The sequence below is a fragment of the Ursus americanus genome, chromosome 1 (assembly GCF_024610735.1).
Source record: "Ursus americanus isolate L20-20 chromosome 1, mUrsAme1.1.p, whole genome shotgun sequence".
NCBI lineage: Eukaryota > Metazoa > Chordata > Mammalia > Carnivora > Ursidae > Ursus > Ursus americanus.
Window position 1 is genome coordinate 51,874,415 of NC_142127.1, and position 19,591 is coordinate 51,894,005.

The 19,591-nt window shown below is 37.6% G+C and overlaps 1 protein-coding gene across 3 annotated transcripts in view; it reads right to left on the reverse strand.

Moving 5' to 3' along the window:
• Positions 1-19,591, reverse strand: part of GPR155 (G protein-coupled receptor 155) — a 71,823-nt gene that overhangs the window by 46,338 nt on the left and 5,894 nt on the right. For all 3 annotated transcript variants that reach the window (XM_087861539.1, XM_045800323.2, XM_045800325.2), the window contains exons 3-10: positions 13,234-13,633; positions 11,329-11,494; positions 10,056-10,211; positions 8,034-8,117; positions 7,359-7,476; positions 3,462-3,546; positions 3,283-3,373; positions 2,065-2,275 (exon numbers count right to left, since the gene is read on the reverse strand). In XM_087861539.1, coding sequence (XP_087717665.1) covers positions 2,065-2,275; positions 3,283-3,373; positions 3,462-3,546; positions 7,359-7,476; positions 8,034-8,117; positions 10,056-10,211; positions 11,329-11,494; positions 13,234-13,633 — 1,311 coding nt within the window. The remainder of the gene's footprint in view (positions 1-2,064; positions 2,276-3,282; positions 3,374-3,461; positions 3,547-7,358; positions 7,477-8,033; positions 8,118-10,055; positions 10,212-11,328; positions 11,495-13,233; positions 13,634-19,591) is intronic.

Consider the following 19,591-nt stretch of genomic DNA (forward strand, 5'->3'; position numbering starts at 1 on the left):
AAGATTTCCTATGGAACCAAGTGACAGCTATCCTCTGGCTCTTTATACAGGACAAGCTAGTTTTCCTGCTGGAGATGATGATGACTGAGTTTAAAGAATATCTATGGTGCACTTTATTTGGTACTTTTAAAATACAGATAGAGGGGCCCCTGGGTGGCTCAGTCAGTTAAGTGTCTGCTCAGTCAGGTCATGATCCCAGGGTCGTGGAATCGAGCCCCACGTAAGGCTCTATGCTCAGCAGGGACTCTGCTTGAGATTCTTCTCCTCTGTCCACCCCCACCATGCACTTGCTGTCTCGTACTCTCTTGCTCAAAAGAAATAACTAAATCTTTAAAAATAAAATACAGGTAATGGTGGCCGCAAAAGGCTCTGGGCTTAAGACACTTTGTTTTGTCTTCACCACACATTGTCAGGCCCTCTGTAGCCAGTTCCGAAACTCTCATGGGGAAAGAAGACAGAGAGCCGGCTAGAGCGGGGTAGTGCACGGGACCCTTACTGGATCACTGTAGGCGTCCACAAAGGAAGTGAGGGAGGAGAGGGTGCGGGACAGCATCAGAAAAGTACTCGAGACTTAGGGAAAGCAACTTTTGAAATTTGAGTGAAAACATCATAAATAGAATCCTTGAACCTCCATTTTAAAAGGGAAAATGGTCAAGAGGGCTCAAAAGAATGAAGTTCTGATGCTGAAGTCACAAAGGATCTAACGAAAAAATGAGCGAGCACCATTAATAATATGAGCTAAAGGAGTCCTGACCAAGGCAGGGATAATGGTATAAGTCAGGAGGTGGCAAACTACTGTCCTATGTGGTAGGACCCTGTAGTCCTATGAAGTAAGGATTATCAGCATCAGACATGGAAACCGAGGCACAGGGAACTTGCCCAAGATCAAAGAGCAGTAAACTGTGGAGTCAAGATTTGAACCCAGGCAGTCTGGCTCCGGCCCCTGTTTTTAGCCACTGTCCTCTATATTTTCAGTTTGGCATGGAGGAAGGGCAGCAGGGGGGAGGAGGGCAACATAAAATGGTAAGATTTGTGGGATTTTCCTCTTTTTATGACAAAGACAGTTAAATTTTTTAGATCTTTCTCTTTTTTTATCATTCACTTACGGACATTTACAATTAATAGTTTTGAGATTAGTCATCCCTCTACGCCACCAAGTCTCTGAACAAAATAGGTACCAGCACTTACACTCCCTGGCACAGTGTTTTATGTCTATGAAATCTCCACACGCACCAGTGAATCCAAAATGCATACTCCAGTGCTGAGCTCCTTTCACGAACTGAAGCAAATCTCACAACAGTTGTTAACACTTAATACAAACTTACTAGTTAGGAGCATATTTTCACTTATAGGATTGGCAAACATTTTCTGTAAAGGACCGGATGGTAAACATTTGGGGACTTGCAGGCCCCTGGGTCTCTGGTGAATGACTGAACTCTACCAACGCAGCATGAAAGCAGCCCGGGGACACTATATAAATGAATGAGCACAGGTGTGTTGGAATAAAACATTATGACCATGGCAATTTAAAGTTCATATAACTTCCAAGGTTTAGAAATTTTAGAAAGTTTTAGAAATTTTTCTTCAACCCTTTAAATTGTAAAAATTATTCTTAGCTCTTGGGCCACATAAGACCAGGTGGTGGATCAGATTTGGCAGACTGTAGTCTGCTACTCCTGACTATTGTTAACTCTGCTTAACCAGGCCTTCTTGAGTTCATTTTATTGATGGTGCTTTCCGGATACAATATCGTCAAATTAACAAGTGTTTTAAGTGCTTAGTTTCCTAGAAAGGGACTTCCTTCAGTTGTTACTTTTTCCTAAACTCTCAGGTCCACAGAAGTTTTAGGACTTAATAGAAGATTATCCTCACAAAAGATTTATAAATGGGACTCTAGTGAAGAACTTGCAAGCTCTTTCTATTATTGACTATTATTCAAGTCCCTCACTTGACAAATACATGTGATATTCAAGATATAGTTCAAGAAAGTTCCCTGAAGCAAGACATTTAGGATACATGCCATACGGGCACGAAGAGGAGTTTCTTTACATGTCAGGATCATACTTGTTTCTGGGATAGAACTTGTAAAAGGTTCCGGTTCATTTGCTGGCACTGGACTCTCCTCAAAAGCGGCGTTCCCAGGCTCTGCTGCTTTGTGGTTCTGAGACTGGTCGAAACCCTCATAGCGTCCCGCTTGGGTGGTGTGGTTCATGCACATGAGCGATATGCCGGCTATCACGATGCTGCAGAACAGGGTGACTGCTGTGACGATCATCTGCCAACATTGCAGAGAGACATTAGGCCACTTTTCCCAATCCCAGTTGATCGTCTTATAGAATAGCTTAAGGGAACTTTCGTTTGGTGGGAAATGCAATATCTCCACAACTATAAATGCTCTGGAACAGCCGTTCTCAAAAAAGGATGCGAATATGAAAGGGATGTAAGTTACTTGAAGAGAAATGAAAATTTGCTTGGAATCAAAAGATTTCTAGATGCTTCTTTCACTGTCCAGCAGTGTCACCAGTTTCCTCTGTAAGGAAGCTAAATGACTGCTTACAGACCTTTTTATTTCTGTTCTTGCTTGCTTTAATACGTAATTCAAGCGTACTTCAACTGGAGACTCTGTTATGGTAATAATGCGAAACACAAATAATTCTGGCTAATACTAATTGAGTACTAACATATGCCAGCACTAGTCAAAGTCTTTTATACATATAATCTTATTTCTTCTCACAACAGCCCAATAAAATTCAAAATTACAAAGCAGAAAAAAGAGGGTAAGAAATCAAAATCTTTTGACGGTTTTTTTTTTTTATTAAAAACACACATCCTTGGGTCCTACCCCTAGAGAATTCTGATCAGCAGATACGCTATAGCTTCTCAGGCACATTTTTCCCTGTATACTTATTGTTCTGAAATTTATATTTACAATAGAATTGAAAGTCAAGAATATGGCTTTTATTATTACCGCTACCTTACTAAACAGCTTTAAATTAATCACTCTTTCCTCCAGTAGAGGAAACATAATTCATAAATGGGTTTAAGAAGACCCAATAAAGTTTGAAGCATTTGGAAATCCTCAGCTAAAAATGGATGTAGAACTATAAAATCTTTAGCACAGTTTGAGGTGTGACTTAGCAAAGTGATACAGGATCACCAGTGGGATATGCAATAAATTGGGATAGACTTTCAAAATAACTTTTAATGTGAGTATAGCAAAACACAGGAACAAGCTAAAAAGAGATGTTCCCAAGAACGGAACTGTCAATAACCTCTTTTTACCTGCTCCTTTCCATAAAAGAAGGCTGAGTCAATGCTATCTCCATTATGTTTTCCAGTTATCAGAAGAACACCAACAAGGAGAGCAGGAATTCTGTAATAAGGTTTAGAGAGAGAACGAGAGGATGAATCATAACTGTGTATATGGAAACATGTAAGCAAACAGAAAACTATCAACTTACCCCCAGCCAGATATTATGATGATTCCAACAGGAATTTGTACACTCTCTCTCTTTTTCAAAAGAAACAAAGAAATTGCCAGAAGGCCTAAGAACAAGAATAGAAATTGAAAGGTAGATAATTACTCTCAATGTTGATCGGACCTCACTGAACTTTAACCAGGTTTATTTCAATGGTAGTCTGGGGTTTAGGCCCTAGAATTTACTCTTTCTAAATAAATACTGTCCCCAATATTTTGAAGCAAGTTTGTCTCAAAATCATTCGTGTTTTCCCTCCTGTATTGTTTCTTTACTCAAATCTTCTTGTTTTATATACGAGGAAGTTTTCAAAAGCCCAAATCAGTTTATTTTCTTGACTGATGTGCTCAGAATCTGTATATTTGTTAAAAAAAAATTTAACTGGATACAGAACAAGTCTAAAAAAGTAAAAACACCCTCACTCTGCTGGTGCTAAGAAAGTATACTTGCCCAGATTTAGTTTTTGGAAAATGCCCCAAGTCTAAATGACAGAACTTAATACAAATATAATGTGAACTTAATACAAAAACAAATGTTTTAAAACTCTTGAGCGCTCCTTATACCCTAAACCCAATTATTTATACAAGTAACATCGTATTTAATAAATCCTACATAGTTACAGAATCTCAGAACTTCAGAGTTGGAAGGGATCCCTGTTTTAAATTAACACCTTCTTTTTATAGATCTGGAAGCAAGGGTTTGCCCAACCCACATAGCCAGCAGAGGGCAGAGCAGGACTACAAGCTCTATCAGTGTTTCCAAAACTCAGATCCAGGGACCCCTAGGGTTCTTAAGACATATTCTGCAGGATCTAGAAATTTCTATGAGGAATTTTAAATCTATTTGGTATATTTTCAATGATAATCATCTAGATGCCTATCTTATAACCAAAGCACTGTCTCATGATCTCAGAGCTAGCATTCAGTTATACATGAAGTTTGAGCCAAGTGAAAACCAAATATCACAACACATGGTCCAAGTGAAGATTCTGTGGTAGTTTGAAGAGAGAAAAGCAGTGAGATGAACCAGGTCAGAAGCCTACACATGAAAGTAAAGGCAAACCATGCTAAAAAAAAAAAAAAAAAGAAAAGAAAAAAAAAAATCCTAACCAGAGAAATGAGTTCCCATTCTACATTTCAAGTTGTGATTGAGATTAGCAAAACAAAATCCTTTGTCATGTCATGAATGTTGCTAACTGGGACTCTCATCTGTGAATCTGCTTCGGTTTTAACGTTGTATATTGGCTGTATACAAGGAATTCATACCCAGACCTAAGATTGTACAGATTAAGTAACGCTGTGCTGGAATAATACAAATGAACACCGAGGCTCTTCAGAATTGTTTTTCTTTACAGGGAACCCACACCTCAAGTTCAAGAGGTACTTTAATACCACTGCTCCTGCCTAAATACATCTGTGTACTCTGTAGTTCTCGGTTTTCAAAGTGCCAGGGAAAAAAGGTACACAAGAGTGTGCCAGCTGTGGTGGTAGTGAGGGCACTGTTTGAAGTTCTAAAGGTCATCGTTCTTGCTTTATGCAAAGACTGATACACAAATAGGCCCAGGCTCGCCCCCTGGATCTCTCTTGGGTTGCTCGTGGAAGCTGTGAAAGTTCCTGCCTGAATCAGTTAAACTCTTTGGGCCTCATTGAACTCATTTGAAAAATAAAGGACTTACACTACACCAGAGTTTCCAAAGTGTAGGGACTGTAGGTGGTATAAGGGTGAAATTTTTTGAGTAGTTTTGTCTTTATTTTCACATGCATGTGAAAAACTAGCACACGAAACCTGGGATTTTATTAATATAAGGCTCAATTTATTTAAGTAAAAAAAGTGAGTCAATTCTTAGGGACAAATAAAAAAGGACAAGGGCATAAAGGTAGGGCAACAATTGTGAAGACAGTATGCAAATGAGTGAAACTGAAAATGGCTGAACAGGATGATTTAAAATGACATTTTAGGTCTAAAATTCTGTTATGGCATAATAATCTCACGGTTAAAGGGCACCTTCACTGGGATCCAGGAATTCAGAACAAGGTCTCTGGATAGATTTTGGCATGCGTGCTTAAGGAGGATTTCAGGGGCACTTGGGGATTTTTGATACACGGATCTATTTGCTGCTCTCTCATTCACATGCTAAAGTTAGCCTTAATAAACCTAAGTATTGGAGATCAAGTTGTCCGTCTGTATTTGGGGAAAAAAAAAAGTCTTCAGGCTCTTTCACTTGACATTTCCTGATAACTCTTAATGCTACACAAGATGTGTCACCAGCTGGATCCCAAGACCTGACCTTTACTCCTCATCTGCTTGTACCCACACACCTTTGTCCCACATTTTCCCTTAAGTTCTTTCCAGCTTCACTCAGGCAAAGGATCCTACAGGCGTAACATCGCATGATGCAAACTGAAACTACCCCATAAGCAATGGAGGAAGCAACAGGTGGCGCAGGCTCCCCAAACCAGTTTGAGCAAAATCCCAGACTCGCACCTGTGCAGACGGACCATGGAGTGACCTCCGGGATGACCAACAATTACCTTTACCTCATTCTAGCACTAAAATCTCCACCCAAGGAGGACCACAAACCTCATTTACATAACACAATGCACGTACAGGCACCTCTCCTTAAGGTGCATGTGCGACCTGATGCCCGCCTCGACACATACGATGACAAGGCTTCCCTATCTAAATATTCACCCTAACCCTAGACAAAAGGAACCCATTCACCCTTGCTTGGGGAGCCACAGCTTTGGAAGTTATTCCCTACGATCTCCTTATTTGCTGCAAATAAAAGTTTCCTTTTTGCGACAACTCAGCTGCTGTAGTTTCTATCTTGACTCAGCAAGGAGCGAACTCACGTTGGTTTGGTTACAGAAGTTTGCCTTTAAAAAGCACACACCTTCTCCTGTTGGTACTGAATTTTTCATTCTATAATTCCTCACCACATTGTTGCTTCACTTCAAAAGGCTACTGACTTAGATAGGCCCTGCTTTTGATCTTGAAGGCATGAAATCAAAGGCTTGTCCCTTGAAGCCACTTCCTGACACCTGCCTCCTAACAGTGGCTATAACCAGCACTACCACACTACAAGTTCCTCTTATGTGCCATCGTATAGGTTCGCATTTGTGGTATGAATACAAAACAGCCACACAGAATGTTTCGCAAACATACGAGAATGTACGCATCCAAGTTAAACCCTGTACTTCAAAATGACAATATGCTAAAATATTTGAATATCTTTTTTGAAGCCAGTTGAAATGAGAAATAGTCTTTCTTACTGGGTACTCTTGTATTTCTATACCCTTTTATTCCTTAATTTTCTTGTGCTCCTATAACCACTTTCCCTGCTGTTTAATAATATAGTTCTTGTTGGCTGCCTACCACATACCAGGCATAAATACCCGTATCTTATTTAGTTTTCAAATAACTCTGTAAGGTGTGATAACCCAGTCTCACAGATGAGGAAACTGAGATTGCAAAAGTTAAGCTATCTGCTGAAGGCAGAGCCAGATTTTTCACTCAGTTCGGTGGAGTTCCGATAGTGAGCTCTGGGACATACCTCACATGTTTCATACTTCTCTGCCATTCTCTTCCTCCTTTCTCCACTTGCCTCTAGCACCTAATCTCTTGATGTTTCCAAAAGGAAGCTGTGCTGACTGTGGCCAAGAGCCAAAGATCCTGAGGAAAAAGATCATGTGACTGGAAACTCCCTGAATCCAGGCAGAAATAGAGTACTATTTCTCTATACCATGAAAACGGAATTGGCTTTGCAGACTGCCTATGCTAGTGAGTGTAATGGCCCGAGAGAATGTGTTAGTCCTGGATTACTAGACTTCAAGTAGCTTCTCGTGATGGAAGACCTGAATTTCCATTCATGAGCCATCTTACCTGTCCACAGATAGGTGCTATAGAGGGAGCTGTACAATAAAACAAACACCAGAATTTGTCCAACAAAATTTTTTTCTTTAACGAAATTCCATATCATCATTCCAGCACAGACAATAGACTGCAGAAAAAATTATGAACAAAGTCAGTCATATTCACGTGAGTCGGACAAATGTTTTATTCACAGCAAATTTATTATAATTATTCATTTTAAATGATTGCTGAAAAATTATCATGCTAGTTATACTAAAACTTCAAGTTTTATGATAAAACTTCCATATTCAATTGAAACAAACAACATTCTAAATACTAACCTTATATTTAATAATGGTTTACATAAAAAAATGCTAAACCTCTTTCTATTATAATCTGAGACATGCAAAGATTTGACTAGAATAATAAGATTGTGAGAGAGTTCCATTTTTAATGATTCAGTTATTTCTATTAAAAAATGCAAAATTATCCCTGAATGCCATTATTAGCCTCAACTTTATACAGTTCAAGACCTATCATGGTAAGTTAGGGATAAATTAATTGTAATCAAGTTGTAATTGAGTGCATTTGGTAAAAAATACTTTTGACTTTATAACTGGAAAAACCCAGGGAAATAATTTTCTCCTCTATAGTAGAATAATCAATGAAAAAAGCATAGTTCTAAGTATCTGCATGTTTACTAACCTGAGCGATGAGTAAATTAGTGGTAAGCATATGAGGAAGCTGTTTATATTTCTTACTCAAAAGAAGAATGGCCAGAGACCAGATCTTAAAGACAAAAGGTTCAAAAGTTATTCAGGTTTCTTAACCTTTATAACTACTTATCAGATAACTCACTGATTAGCTTCTTTAAAAGATTCTCTTAATCTTGCTTCAGAAAGAAATTCTAATATTTTATTTACTTTAATCTGCCTAGTTCCCCAAAGAGTATTAAGGTAAATTACCATACCCAAAGTAAAATAAATAGCATGGAGATGTAACAACATGGATGGACCTAGTGGGTATCATGCTAAGTGAAGCAAGTCAGACAGAGAAACACAAACACTATGCGATTTCACTTCTACGTGGAATCTGAATAACAAAGCAAATAACAAACAAACCAAAACAGAAACAGACTCATAGATACAACAAACTGCTGGTCCCCAGAAGGGGGAGGAGCTGTGTAGCAGGTGAAATAGGAGAGGTGGACTGAGAAGTACAATTATAAAATAAATAAGTCCTGGGGATGTAATGTACAGCATAGGAACATAGTCAATAACATTGTAATAAGTTCGGATAGTGACAAATGGTAACTGGGCTTATCATGGGGATCATTTCATAATGTATAGAAATACGGAATCACTATGATGTACTCTTGAAACTAATAATAATATATCATTTATATTTTGGGGAAAACAAAGCATGGAGAGATCCTATTGTAAATTAACTGTTCAAAAATGACAAGGTCGGAATGCCTGGGTGGTTCAGTCGGTTAAGTGTCTGCCTTCAGCTTGGGTCGTGATCCCAGTATCCTGGGATCGGGACCCGCACTGGGCTCCTTGCTGATCGGTGAGCCTGCTTCTCCCTCTCCTTCTGCTGCTCCCCCTGCTTGTGCTCGCTCCCTCTGACAAATAAATAAATAAAACCTTAAAAAAAAAATGACAGCGTCTTTAAGGTCTAATGCCTTGACCAAGGCCATTTCTAACTTTCCCTACCTTGGGTGGCTGGGGTAGGACACAGGTTCACAGCCAACTATTCAGGAAAAGATCTTTAGTGGGAGATGCAGTTACAATTCACTCTTCTAAGTTTCGTTCTTTTCATTCTACCATTGGCTCATAAGGTATCTAAATTCCAGGCAGTCTTATTTCAAACAATGCATATAGCCCACCTTAAGATGAATTGTCTTGCATTCCTCCTATTTATAAGGATTGGGTTTCTATTCTCCCTCTAAAGTGGCCAGTTAAGTATGCTGGTTGATTTCATTCTTTCTTCTCCCCTCCTTATCAATCAAAATTTATACCATCTCTCTCCCTTGGCTGTCCTCTTATCAAAGAGCCCAGATTTTAAGAATATGTAACAGAAGTGAAATTTCCTAAACATTACATTGATTATACATTTATTTGTTGTCCATATACATGTTCATCCCTACCTCCTTCCTTTAACAGGAAAAGCTGTTTTTTTTCCCCAGCCAGAATACTGCTTGAATTCCATAAGCAACTTGAGCTACAACTCTAGTTGTTAAATGTTTAAGTATTTAATTTGAACTAGATTTATCCAGAAAGTTTTATTAGCATTAAATGGGTGGTTGGACAATCCCTTCCAACCCCGTGGTTCTACAATTAGCTAATACTAATAGTATTCATATTTCACATATATTATCATATAAAATCCTTAAAACACCCATGGAAATAGATAAAATTAGTTTCTCTATTTCCTAGCTGAGAAAACTAGGAGCTTAGAAAGGCTGAGACATACAGCTAGTTTGTGATAGGGCCAAGAGCCAATCCAGGTCTGACTAAATCTCATGCCTCGTCTGCTACACGACTCTAACTCTCAAAAGGAAAGACACAACTCAGAAGGATGATATTACATCTTATGGGCAGGCATTAGCTTTCTCTATTGTAAAGAGATTTTTAAAATAGATTTTTAAATCCCTAACTTTCTGTTACCAATATTTTCAAACTCCTTCTGTGGTTTTCATTCATATTTACACTGAAATGTACTTACCAAGGAGACAAGGCTGATAATACTTATATCAAAACTAACATTCTGGATGGCATATGCCAACGGCTTAGGGTCCATAGTGGGAAAGGTTAGTAACCAGGCAGAAACGTACATGATTGGTGCAGACACGAATGTGCTTATTACCATCCCTGAGGTTATCTGTAAAAAATGAAATTAAATTGAGAAAGGGGTCATAGTCTCAATTAAACAATGACCTTAAATTTTAAATAGCCACAGCACACTAAGGCATTATAAAATAAAAACAAGAGTCAGTAAAAAGACAACATAAATTCCAGTATGTTCTCTAATACTATATTCCCCCTTTCTGAGAGTCCTTAGAAGAAAACACAGTTAAGTTTCTTTGACTCCTCTTCCACTCTATGCTCAATTAATATTTGCACATAACCAGAACTAGACATCCCAAGCTGATGGTTATCTTCTAGGTTCTAGAAAGTAAACCATATTAATGATCTAATTAAACTGATGACCAGTTTCCTTCCACACTATTTCATAAAATACAGGGCAATAAAATCAATTTGAAATAAAAAATTACCAAGTAAACATTTTACAGATTAAATAATAGAACTAGCCTTTGTTGAGCAATTTCTTTCCTTTAGGTTATATTTCAAAAACATTTAATGCTATAGATAACATGTGCAATACGCTTAGACACTGTTAATAATTTGGTGTTAATTGATTTGACCTATTTACTGCAATTGATTATGTGGTGTTTTGTATCTGGTGAATTAACGGTGAATGAAACAAATTTTTTTTACCCCAAATTACAAAAATTTCCATTCTATAAATAACTGTTAGGCTTCAGCAGAAGTACAACAATAAGATATTTAAAATGGGGCGCCTGGGTGGCTCAGTCGTTAAGCGTCTGCCTTCGGCTCAGGGCGTGATCCTGGCGTTCTGGGATCGAGCCCCACATCAGGCTCCTCCGCTGGGAGCCTGCTTCTTCCTCTCCCACTCCCCCTGCTTGTGTTCCCTCTCTCACTGGCTGTCTCTCTCTCTGTGTCAAATTAATAAATAAAATCTTAAAAAAAAACAGTAAGATATTTAAAACTAAAAAAGACTAGCGAAAAAAGTTACAGCTGAGAAAAGACCCCGGATTAAATAACTCTATTACCTGATGTTACATGATGCCTCCTTATTTACAATGAAGTAGCTTTCACATATCAATTTCTCATAAAAGAAGGCTGATCCCTGTGTTTTAAAAATTCATTTTTTCTACTAACCATACAATCAAACTTAGAAAGTAGTATATACATACAATCTCTACTTCCATGTTGAACTGTGTTGCAAAGATAGCCACTCCTGGTGCTACAGGAAAGACACCATACAAAAAGGCATAATTTGATAAACTTGTATGGTTCACTACACTGTCGCCCTTGTCCAAGAGTTCCACCATTTCTCTGCACAGAAGTGGCAGCACCAAGCTGAAAAAACAAGAAATGTGTCATTCACTTAATATCAAAATACACTGGTCCCCAAGGGGGCGATTGTTCTAGTGAACTTGCCATTAGATTCTTCTTCTCCTGCCCAGAAGGTATATCTATTTGCATGCACATAGTCTCTGCATGCCTACCTGTGAACATTTTGAAAGAATCAAGAATTCAACTTGGAGCCACTTAAGTGTTACAATATTCTAAAAAATACTTTCGACATCAGGGATTAGGAGGAAAAAACTCAGCTTTGGTTCTACGAATAATTTTCTCTAAAAAATTTTTAAAAGTTGTAACTGTAGCTGCTGTTTCCTGTTTCCTCTAGTAGAAAATTGAAATGTTAAAAGAAAAAAAAAAGATTTATAATCTGAGCAAACTTTTTTCAAGAAAATTACTAAACTTCTTTTTGGAAAGAACCCCTGATCTTTATTATGATTTGGGGTTTAAATGGTTCAGGTGTTGATAACAGTGTGGCTCAATTAGATTCTGAAAGCCAAGAGCAAAACAGGCAACTTGCAATTACCTCTTCATCACCGTAGAGAGAAAAGGGTTTGGCAGAGGGAATTGAAACCACCGAGGCAGAGCAGAAAAGTAGTGAAATTCAGACCTGGTGGAGAGTCAATTATTAAACCAATCCTTCAGGATTCCATAGAAAGAGCATATAAAGGAAGCTGAGCTAATGAAGCTTTCCATTAAAAAGAACGAAGCCAGGGTTGATAACATTGTCATAGCAGCACCTAGAGATATGCTCTAGTATGGAATAAAAAACTGCTCTGATATGCATTTTTTAATTTAAAAAATAGATAAAAACATCTAATAGGGACCAAAGACCCAGAAAAAAAGATTTTTTTAAGAAAAAAGATTTTTAAAACGAGAATATTTAAATACTACTTGTAAGTTGAAGCTGACAATACTATTAACATTAGAACCATATTTATTACTGCAGCAATACTAATTAATACTTTGTTTCCTAGGAGCATAACACCACACCATAAATAATTTTCAAAAGTTATATTCATTTTCATAAATTAAAAAATATAGACACTATTTTCTCTTGCACTGCTTTCATGAATTTAACTGCCTATACAAGAGCTAATTTCAATAGTTAAGTATGCCCCAAATGCCTTGGGTAGTGTCACAGTAAAATTATGTCACCTGCACCACGAAGTATAAATCCACGGCTAATGAACTAAGTAAGCTGAAGAACTGTTAACTGAGGAACTGATAAAAACTTTATTTGATAGGCTAGGATCAGAAAATTGATAACAATCATTTGTACGGACTTCCCTATTTAGGAAGTTCAACCACCCACAGAATTATAGAATATTTTCCCCAGATTCATGAAAAAAAGCTTACATTCAAAATCACTGTTTTCATCATGACCAATACAGTTTTAAAAGATTTGGAAAACTCAGAAATCCTGTAAAATTTCCTTTAAAAATATGATCAAACTGAGACGTTAGGAGATATTAAGTAAAATTACATAAAAGTTAGAGGAAAACCAATAGTCTCTATCTTCTGACAGTAAAATGGAAAGAATAACCTACACTGAATAAGGCAATAACTTTCCACAATATACCAACATCACATTTTCCTTAAAATCACAACTACTCAGAAGTGAGTATTACTATCAGATTATTTAAAGGAGAAAATAGTTGCAGACACATCTAATGAACTGGCTAAATAAGGCTTTCACAAAGTACAGTTCCCCCAGTTAAACAAATGATACTTACAGTTTAGCTGTGATGAGAAGAATGAGTACAACAAATGCTGACTTCTTCAGTTTCTTTATTTTTCCCACCATTGTAAGACCAAGATAAAATAGAGCTGCTCCAGAGAAAGAATTTGCAAGTCCATCAAGAAAATTTTCCATATATACGGGCACCTTTTGGTCAAGAATAAAATTGAAGGCAATGCCAATGAAAACCATAAATACTATTGGGTTCTGTAATACACGCAGAAGTCCAAGTCCTACAATTTTTACTTTGTTCTGAGAAGCATTTTGAGTGTCTTTCCACTTCTGGATTTCACAGAAGATAAATCCTATGGGGTTCAACATCATAAGAGATATTGGCGCCACCAAGTAAATGTACTGGAGATATTCTGGGTATGTAGTTTGATATAAAGCTTCAACTGCAAAACACGAATTAAAACTGCTTTAAAAATGATTGCTACAGAAATGCATTAGTAAATTATGTACATAATGTTTTCCATGCTTAATTATAACATATTATAAATTAATATAAATAGTGCACAATGACCTCATTAGTCTACTTTGGAAAAGTAAATTTTAGTAATAAAGCTTAAAAGGAAGAAAAGCACACTACATTAAGTGATATTTAGCCTATAAAATGATAATCAACTTCAAAAAATTATTGTTTGTGAGGGGTGCCTGGGTGGCTTAGTCGGTTAAGCATCTGACTTCGGCTCAGGTCATGATCTCAGGGTCCTAGGGGATAGAGCCCCATGGCAGGATCCCTGCTCAGCAGGGAGTCCACGTCTGTCTCTGCCCCTCCACTCTCCTCTCTCTCTCTTTCTCCAATAAATAAATAAAATCTTTTTAAAAATTATTGTTCGTGAAACCCACAGATTTTTACTATGTAGAGGCTAAGACTAGTCTCAAAAAAAGGGCAGAACTGTAGAATTCTTTAAAGAAAAATTCCAAATACAAATGTAGTAAGGAACTAAACACTTAAGTAGTAATAGCAACATGGTGGTTTGATTCCGTTGAGAGAGTTTTCACTGGAGTGGGGAACCGAAGCCAGACTGCAGAGGGTGGAAGAGAGAGTAGGAGACAATGAATGAAATAATGAGCACTGAAGGGATAGTGCAAGCTATCATGGAAAAAAAATGACGATGGGAAGTGGCTCTCAGATAAAATGCAGAGGAGTCAGGGACTGGAGGTCCCTCTGAAGTCCAAAAATGACGAGTAGTGGAAGGTCAGGAGTTCAGAGTAAGTCAGATAGTTGAGCTATTACACTTAATATTTCCCAGATGCCTAGCTCCAGGATGTGTTGTGGGAGTTGGTGGCTGTAAGGGAGTGAGGAAACGTCACCGGAGATGGAGAAGTCAGGAACTGAGAAGGGAGAGGATTTAATGGATAGGTTCACATGGATGCTAAAGTCAAACAAGATAATGGCAGGGGCGCCTGGGTGGCTCAGTAGGTTAAGCATCTGCCTTCGGCTCAGGTCATGACCTCAGGGTCCTGGGATCGAGCCCCAAGTCAGGCTCCCTGCCCAGTGGAGAGCTTGCTTCTCCCTCTCCCTCTGCCTGCCACTCCCCCTGCTTGTACTGTCTCTCTCTGTCAAATAAATAAATAAAATCTTTAAAAAAAAATGGCAAAACTTGGGAGTCAAGAAGATGACAATGAGCCAGATATTAAACTTCTCACTAAATGAGGAGGAATGATCCGAATGGGGTCAGCAGATGACAGCAATGAGGATAAACACTCTAGGTAAGCAGTATGAACCCCAAAGAAGCAGTTCCTGCAAAAGAGCAAAGAATAACGGCCTAGCAGAGGTACAAGGTGGCTGTGAGGATGCCAGCCCCGCCTACAGGCAGGATGCGGGTGAAGAGAAAATAAACAGCCTCCGTTTGAGAGGAATGAAAAGGAATGAATGCTTTTAAGAAGCCCCAGTGAAGATGCCAACGAAGTTGGAGGAAAAGGTGGATCTGAGAAATACTGGGAAGGGGAATCCAGTAGAGTCATGCCAGTGCACCTTTAACACAGATTCAACTACACTCTCTTGGGAAAACAAATATTTCACTTGTTCACTGAAGAAAAACAATGCCAGAGAAAAAAATCTGGCTGTGTTAGACTTATGAGAAATGGTACAATATACACAAAGTATGTGTGCTATATTCTGTGGGTGATTTAAGGGAGTTTTTGAGGATTTGACCATACACGATGACTTTAGAACCTAACCAGTGCACAAAATGAGTCTCCTTAGAAGGGGGTAGGTGGGTTGGGTTAGACTTCTAGCTGTTTGTTAGTAGACATGACAGTTGGTGGACTGGTCTTGGGTTGGTCAGAGCAACTTAGAGCCTTGGAGTAAGCAACCTGGTCTCCCGGCACATGTTTGCCAATGAGTTCCAAAATTCAACCTAATACATATAAAGGATGATTCATAGATGATTGGAGACTGAGAAAGAAAGATTAAAAAAAAAAAAAAAAGAACAGCCACAATCACTTGCAAAGACAGAGGCAGTCATGTGAAAGAATGTAAAAGATTAGATTTCTCAATTTACATTAAGATAAAGTTACACAGGTAGGAAAATATATTTGTTTACTTACTCAGGGTACATAAGTTCCGTTAATGTCATGCACATGTCCTGTTAAAGTTATGTAACTAGATTATATAACCTTTAGAAGTCTACCTGGTTCTCATTAGCTAAAACCTACTTTTGTGTAGGATTCCATTTCCTTTTTTCTCCAGCTAAGCACATACGGGGGTCTATAATTCCCTGAAATGAAGCAGAGGCTAAACAAAACATATTTGATTACATAAAATTTCACAAATTCTTTCCACTGACTTCCAAATTAGATATACGAACTCTATATCTCTTAGTGGTTTTCTTTCATGTTTCATAAGTTTTCATCTTTTAAGTAAAAAAAAAAAAAAAAAAGCATCGCTTCTGATAACTATTTCTAGACCGCTCCACTCCTTCTGATCATATATTCCATTTCAAAGAGAAAGGCTTCCATATCTGCCCACCACTCAATTTTTAGAATAGACTGTATATTTTGGAGAAGCCTTGTGTTTTCAATCTGAGTTCAGGAATTTTCCCAAGTGGCCAAAATAAAATGCATAAGGTGTTTATGACTTTCAGCACACTTAGGTTAATGCCTTTTTCCAGAAATTTACTTTCCCGGCACTCTAGCACTCAATCACCATCTGATAATGGACTTTAGATTGTTTTAAAAGCTCAATGCAAATTTGAGCAGCAGTCTTTTATTGTCTATGGCTAACCAACCATCAAGTCCTTTCTTCTTTCTCAGGATCTTTTGTATTTTCTCCTCTTGAACCACTAGTCAAAAATCTCAAAATTGGATTAATGTGTTTACCAACTTATATTCTTTTGGTTTTTCTTGACCACTCCCTTGATCCATTTTATTCACTGCTGACAATATCATCTAAATCTTAACTTTCAAAACTTACGATTTTCCCACAGTTCTTACCTCCCACAAGAACAGCTATAAAGCTGATCTTTTGAAATTCACAGTCCAGTTTCTGCAATGGGTCCCTTACTTACTCAGTTCATCTCTCACTATTCCTTAGTGCAAAGCCTCCGGCAGCCAGTTTAATATTGCAGTTACACCGGACGAACACCAGGTTCATAATTACGAGTTCTACATGCTGATCATCATTCCCCAACTTCTTGAAGTCTCTCTTTTCTTACCTACATCTTGCCTACATTTTAAGGCCTGTCTCAGGTACCAACGCTTCCACCTAGTCTTCAATCGATGTCATGGACCGCCTCTCCTCTGGATGGCTCTGGCACCTTGTTTCCTATGAGCGCCCCTTCATCCCATTCTAAGTTCCTTGAAGGCATCACTTCAGAGCCTCCAGGCCCCAGCGCAGGGCTGAGCAAATCTGAAAATACTTGCTGAATGCAATTAGCACATCAAAGAATGTCAAAGTTTTCAAAGTAAAAATGTATTTTGTAACACACAGCAATTTATATCTAATTGTTCTCTCTTAGACCTGTTTCTTTTTATACCCATTTTTTTTCTTTTTTCACACTCTGAATATTTATAAAGCAGGTTACTAGTAGGGCATTTTGAGTCAGTGGAACAGGCATATGAAGGTAGAAAAGGTGCAATCTAGTGGGAGAGCGAAAATTGGGAATAAATAAATAATTGTCAAATCATGAGAAGAACAGGGTTCAACATGGACATTTCAGTCCATTTCTCCCATTCATTTGGATAATTATAGTTACATATTTATCTATGAATTGGCAGTGCCTTTATTACCAAACAAAAGATGGTTTTTCAAATATGAAAGACATATATGAAAGCAGTGACCTATACTAACAAATTAGATTTATAATGATTATATCAACTATTAAATTCTAATTAATTAACACTTACAAATAAAGCTCTGGGGGGGAGGAGAGACTCCTACTACGAAGAACTAAAAGACAAAATTAGCCACCCACTGCGGCTCCTATTTTGATTCCTGCCGGGCTTCAATCCCTAGCAAACAACACAAAGACCCAGACAAGATCATTCTATTATTTAATGGCATATAGTTAAACGCTTCATTTCCTTTCTGTTTACAGCTCAAGCACTAGAGCATAATTATGATTAGTCGGGGTACTTATGCTATCAGCATTGTTTGAAGAATAAATTATAGGACCTAACTATGCCTTATTAGTACCTTTTAATGACAGAGGTAAGGAACCATCCTGATTTGCTGAAATCAACATTTCACCTTGGTAGATTCTTGGTTTCTTCTCAAACTCGTATTTCTTAAAGTACCTTTGAAAAGAATTGTTCTAAAAAATAGCGAGCTTCTCTATTAGTCTGTTAAATACACTGCAGTATTCTGCCATTTGAATATAGATAAATCATTTGAATATAATTTCATAGGCCGTTATAATTGTCATAATATGGAAAAAAAGGAAACATGAATGTCCTTTTTCTTTATTCATTAACTTATCTGCCTTCTGAGTCACCTGTAAATTGGACTGATATGGTGGAACAAAAGCAGTCTTAAAAAGGACATTTCTCATAAGCTATGATGTTTATCTGTTAACAAGAGAGTGGGAATTCCTGGGAGACATCACATAACAAACAGAAAGAAAGGGTCTTCTCTCTAGAGACACAGTCTTCTCTGTTCATCCCGAGAAAGCCCAGAAGGCAGATGGCCATGGGCAGCAATAATAAATAAGCTCATTGGAGCAGATACACAGCCCTACAGCTCTGTACCACACCTTCCAATCTGCAGATCAGTGAGAAAGTACTTCTGCGTATACTGTTGGTTTCTGGTAAGGTTATTGTCTACAACCTAATGTTACAAGAGCTCTTATATTATTTGTAATTTAAAAACAAAAAAAAATGACAACTCAAAATTTACAACGATAACCATCAGGGAAATTGGACTAGCACACTGCTGGGAATATGATTATTACCAGATTCAGTGATCCAAGGTGGGACATAAGAAAAACAGTGATAAAAATAGGTGATGACATTTTTGATTTGGAGATTCTGCCTTACCATGAAAATACCTAAGCTCATCTGATAGGCCTTTTTCCACTGCTGCTCATTTTATGGAATACCTTTAGAATAATATAAAGATAAAAAAATCTTTGATTCTCTCTGATATTAATGGGTTACAGGCTAGTTAGGTCTTCTAAAGATTAAACGGGCATGTTACATAACTGTGGCATAAGAGAATGCCTAGGATTTAGAACCAAAAGACCTAGCTTTGGATCTCAGTCACATTAGCTGTGTGACCTGGGATAGACCATTAAATCGCTGTAAGCCAGTCTCCTTATTTGAAAATGAGGATTAAAATATATCTGCCCTACCTAAGTATATAAGAAAATATAAAGTATAAAGTTACAAATGTTAGTCTTATTTAGTTGTGGACTTACTAGTCTAAGACAACATGAAACTATATACAGTTTATGCCTAAATTAAAATAATGTAATATTTGTTAAATACTTAACACTATGATACTGAGCCACTTATAAGGTCTTTATGCCATAAATACCTTGAAAAATTCACATTATTAATGCTCCTGAGGAGATGGACTTTTATTTCCAAAGTCTTTATTTAAATGCTTGGTTCATCTTTAATTTTAAAATTCAATAACCTTAAAGGAACACCTTTATAGTTACTATTTATAGCTCAGTTGTCTAAGAGCCCAGTTTTTCCTCTCTCAGAAATCTGCTTTACTCAGAGTTATTTAATTTCTAAGATTTTGCTCCAATTCTGGTAAATGAGATGGAGGAGGGTCAAAGGAGGAGAAAAAGGAAAAGTATACCTGGTAGAATCCTTTTGGTGTCAGAGGTAAAATAATTAACAGTTTGGGTGGGGGAGAGTTTTAAAACTACTGAATAAGGAATCTGAAAGTTAATGGTGGT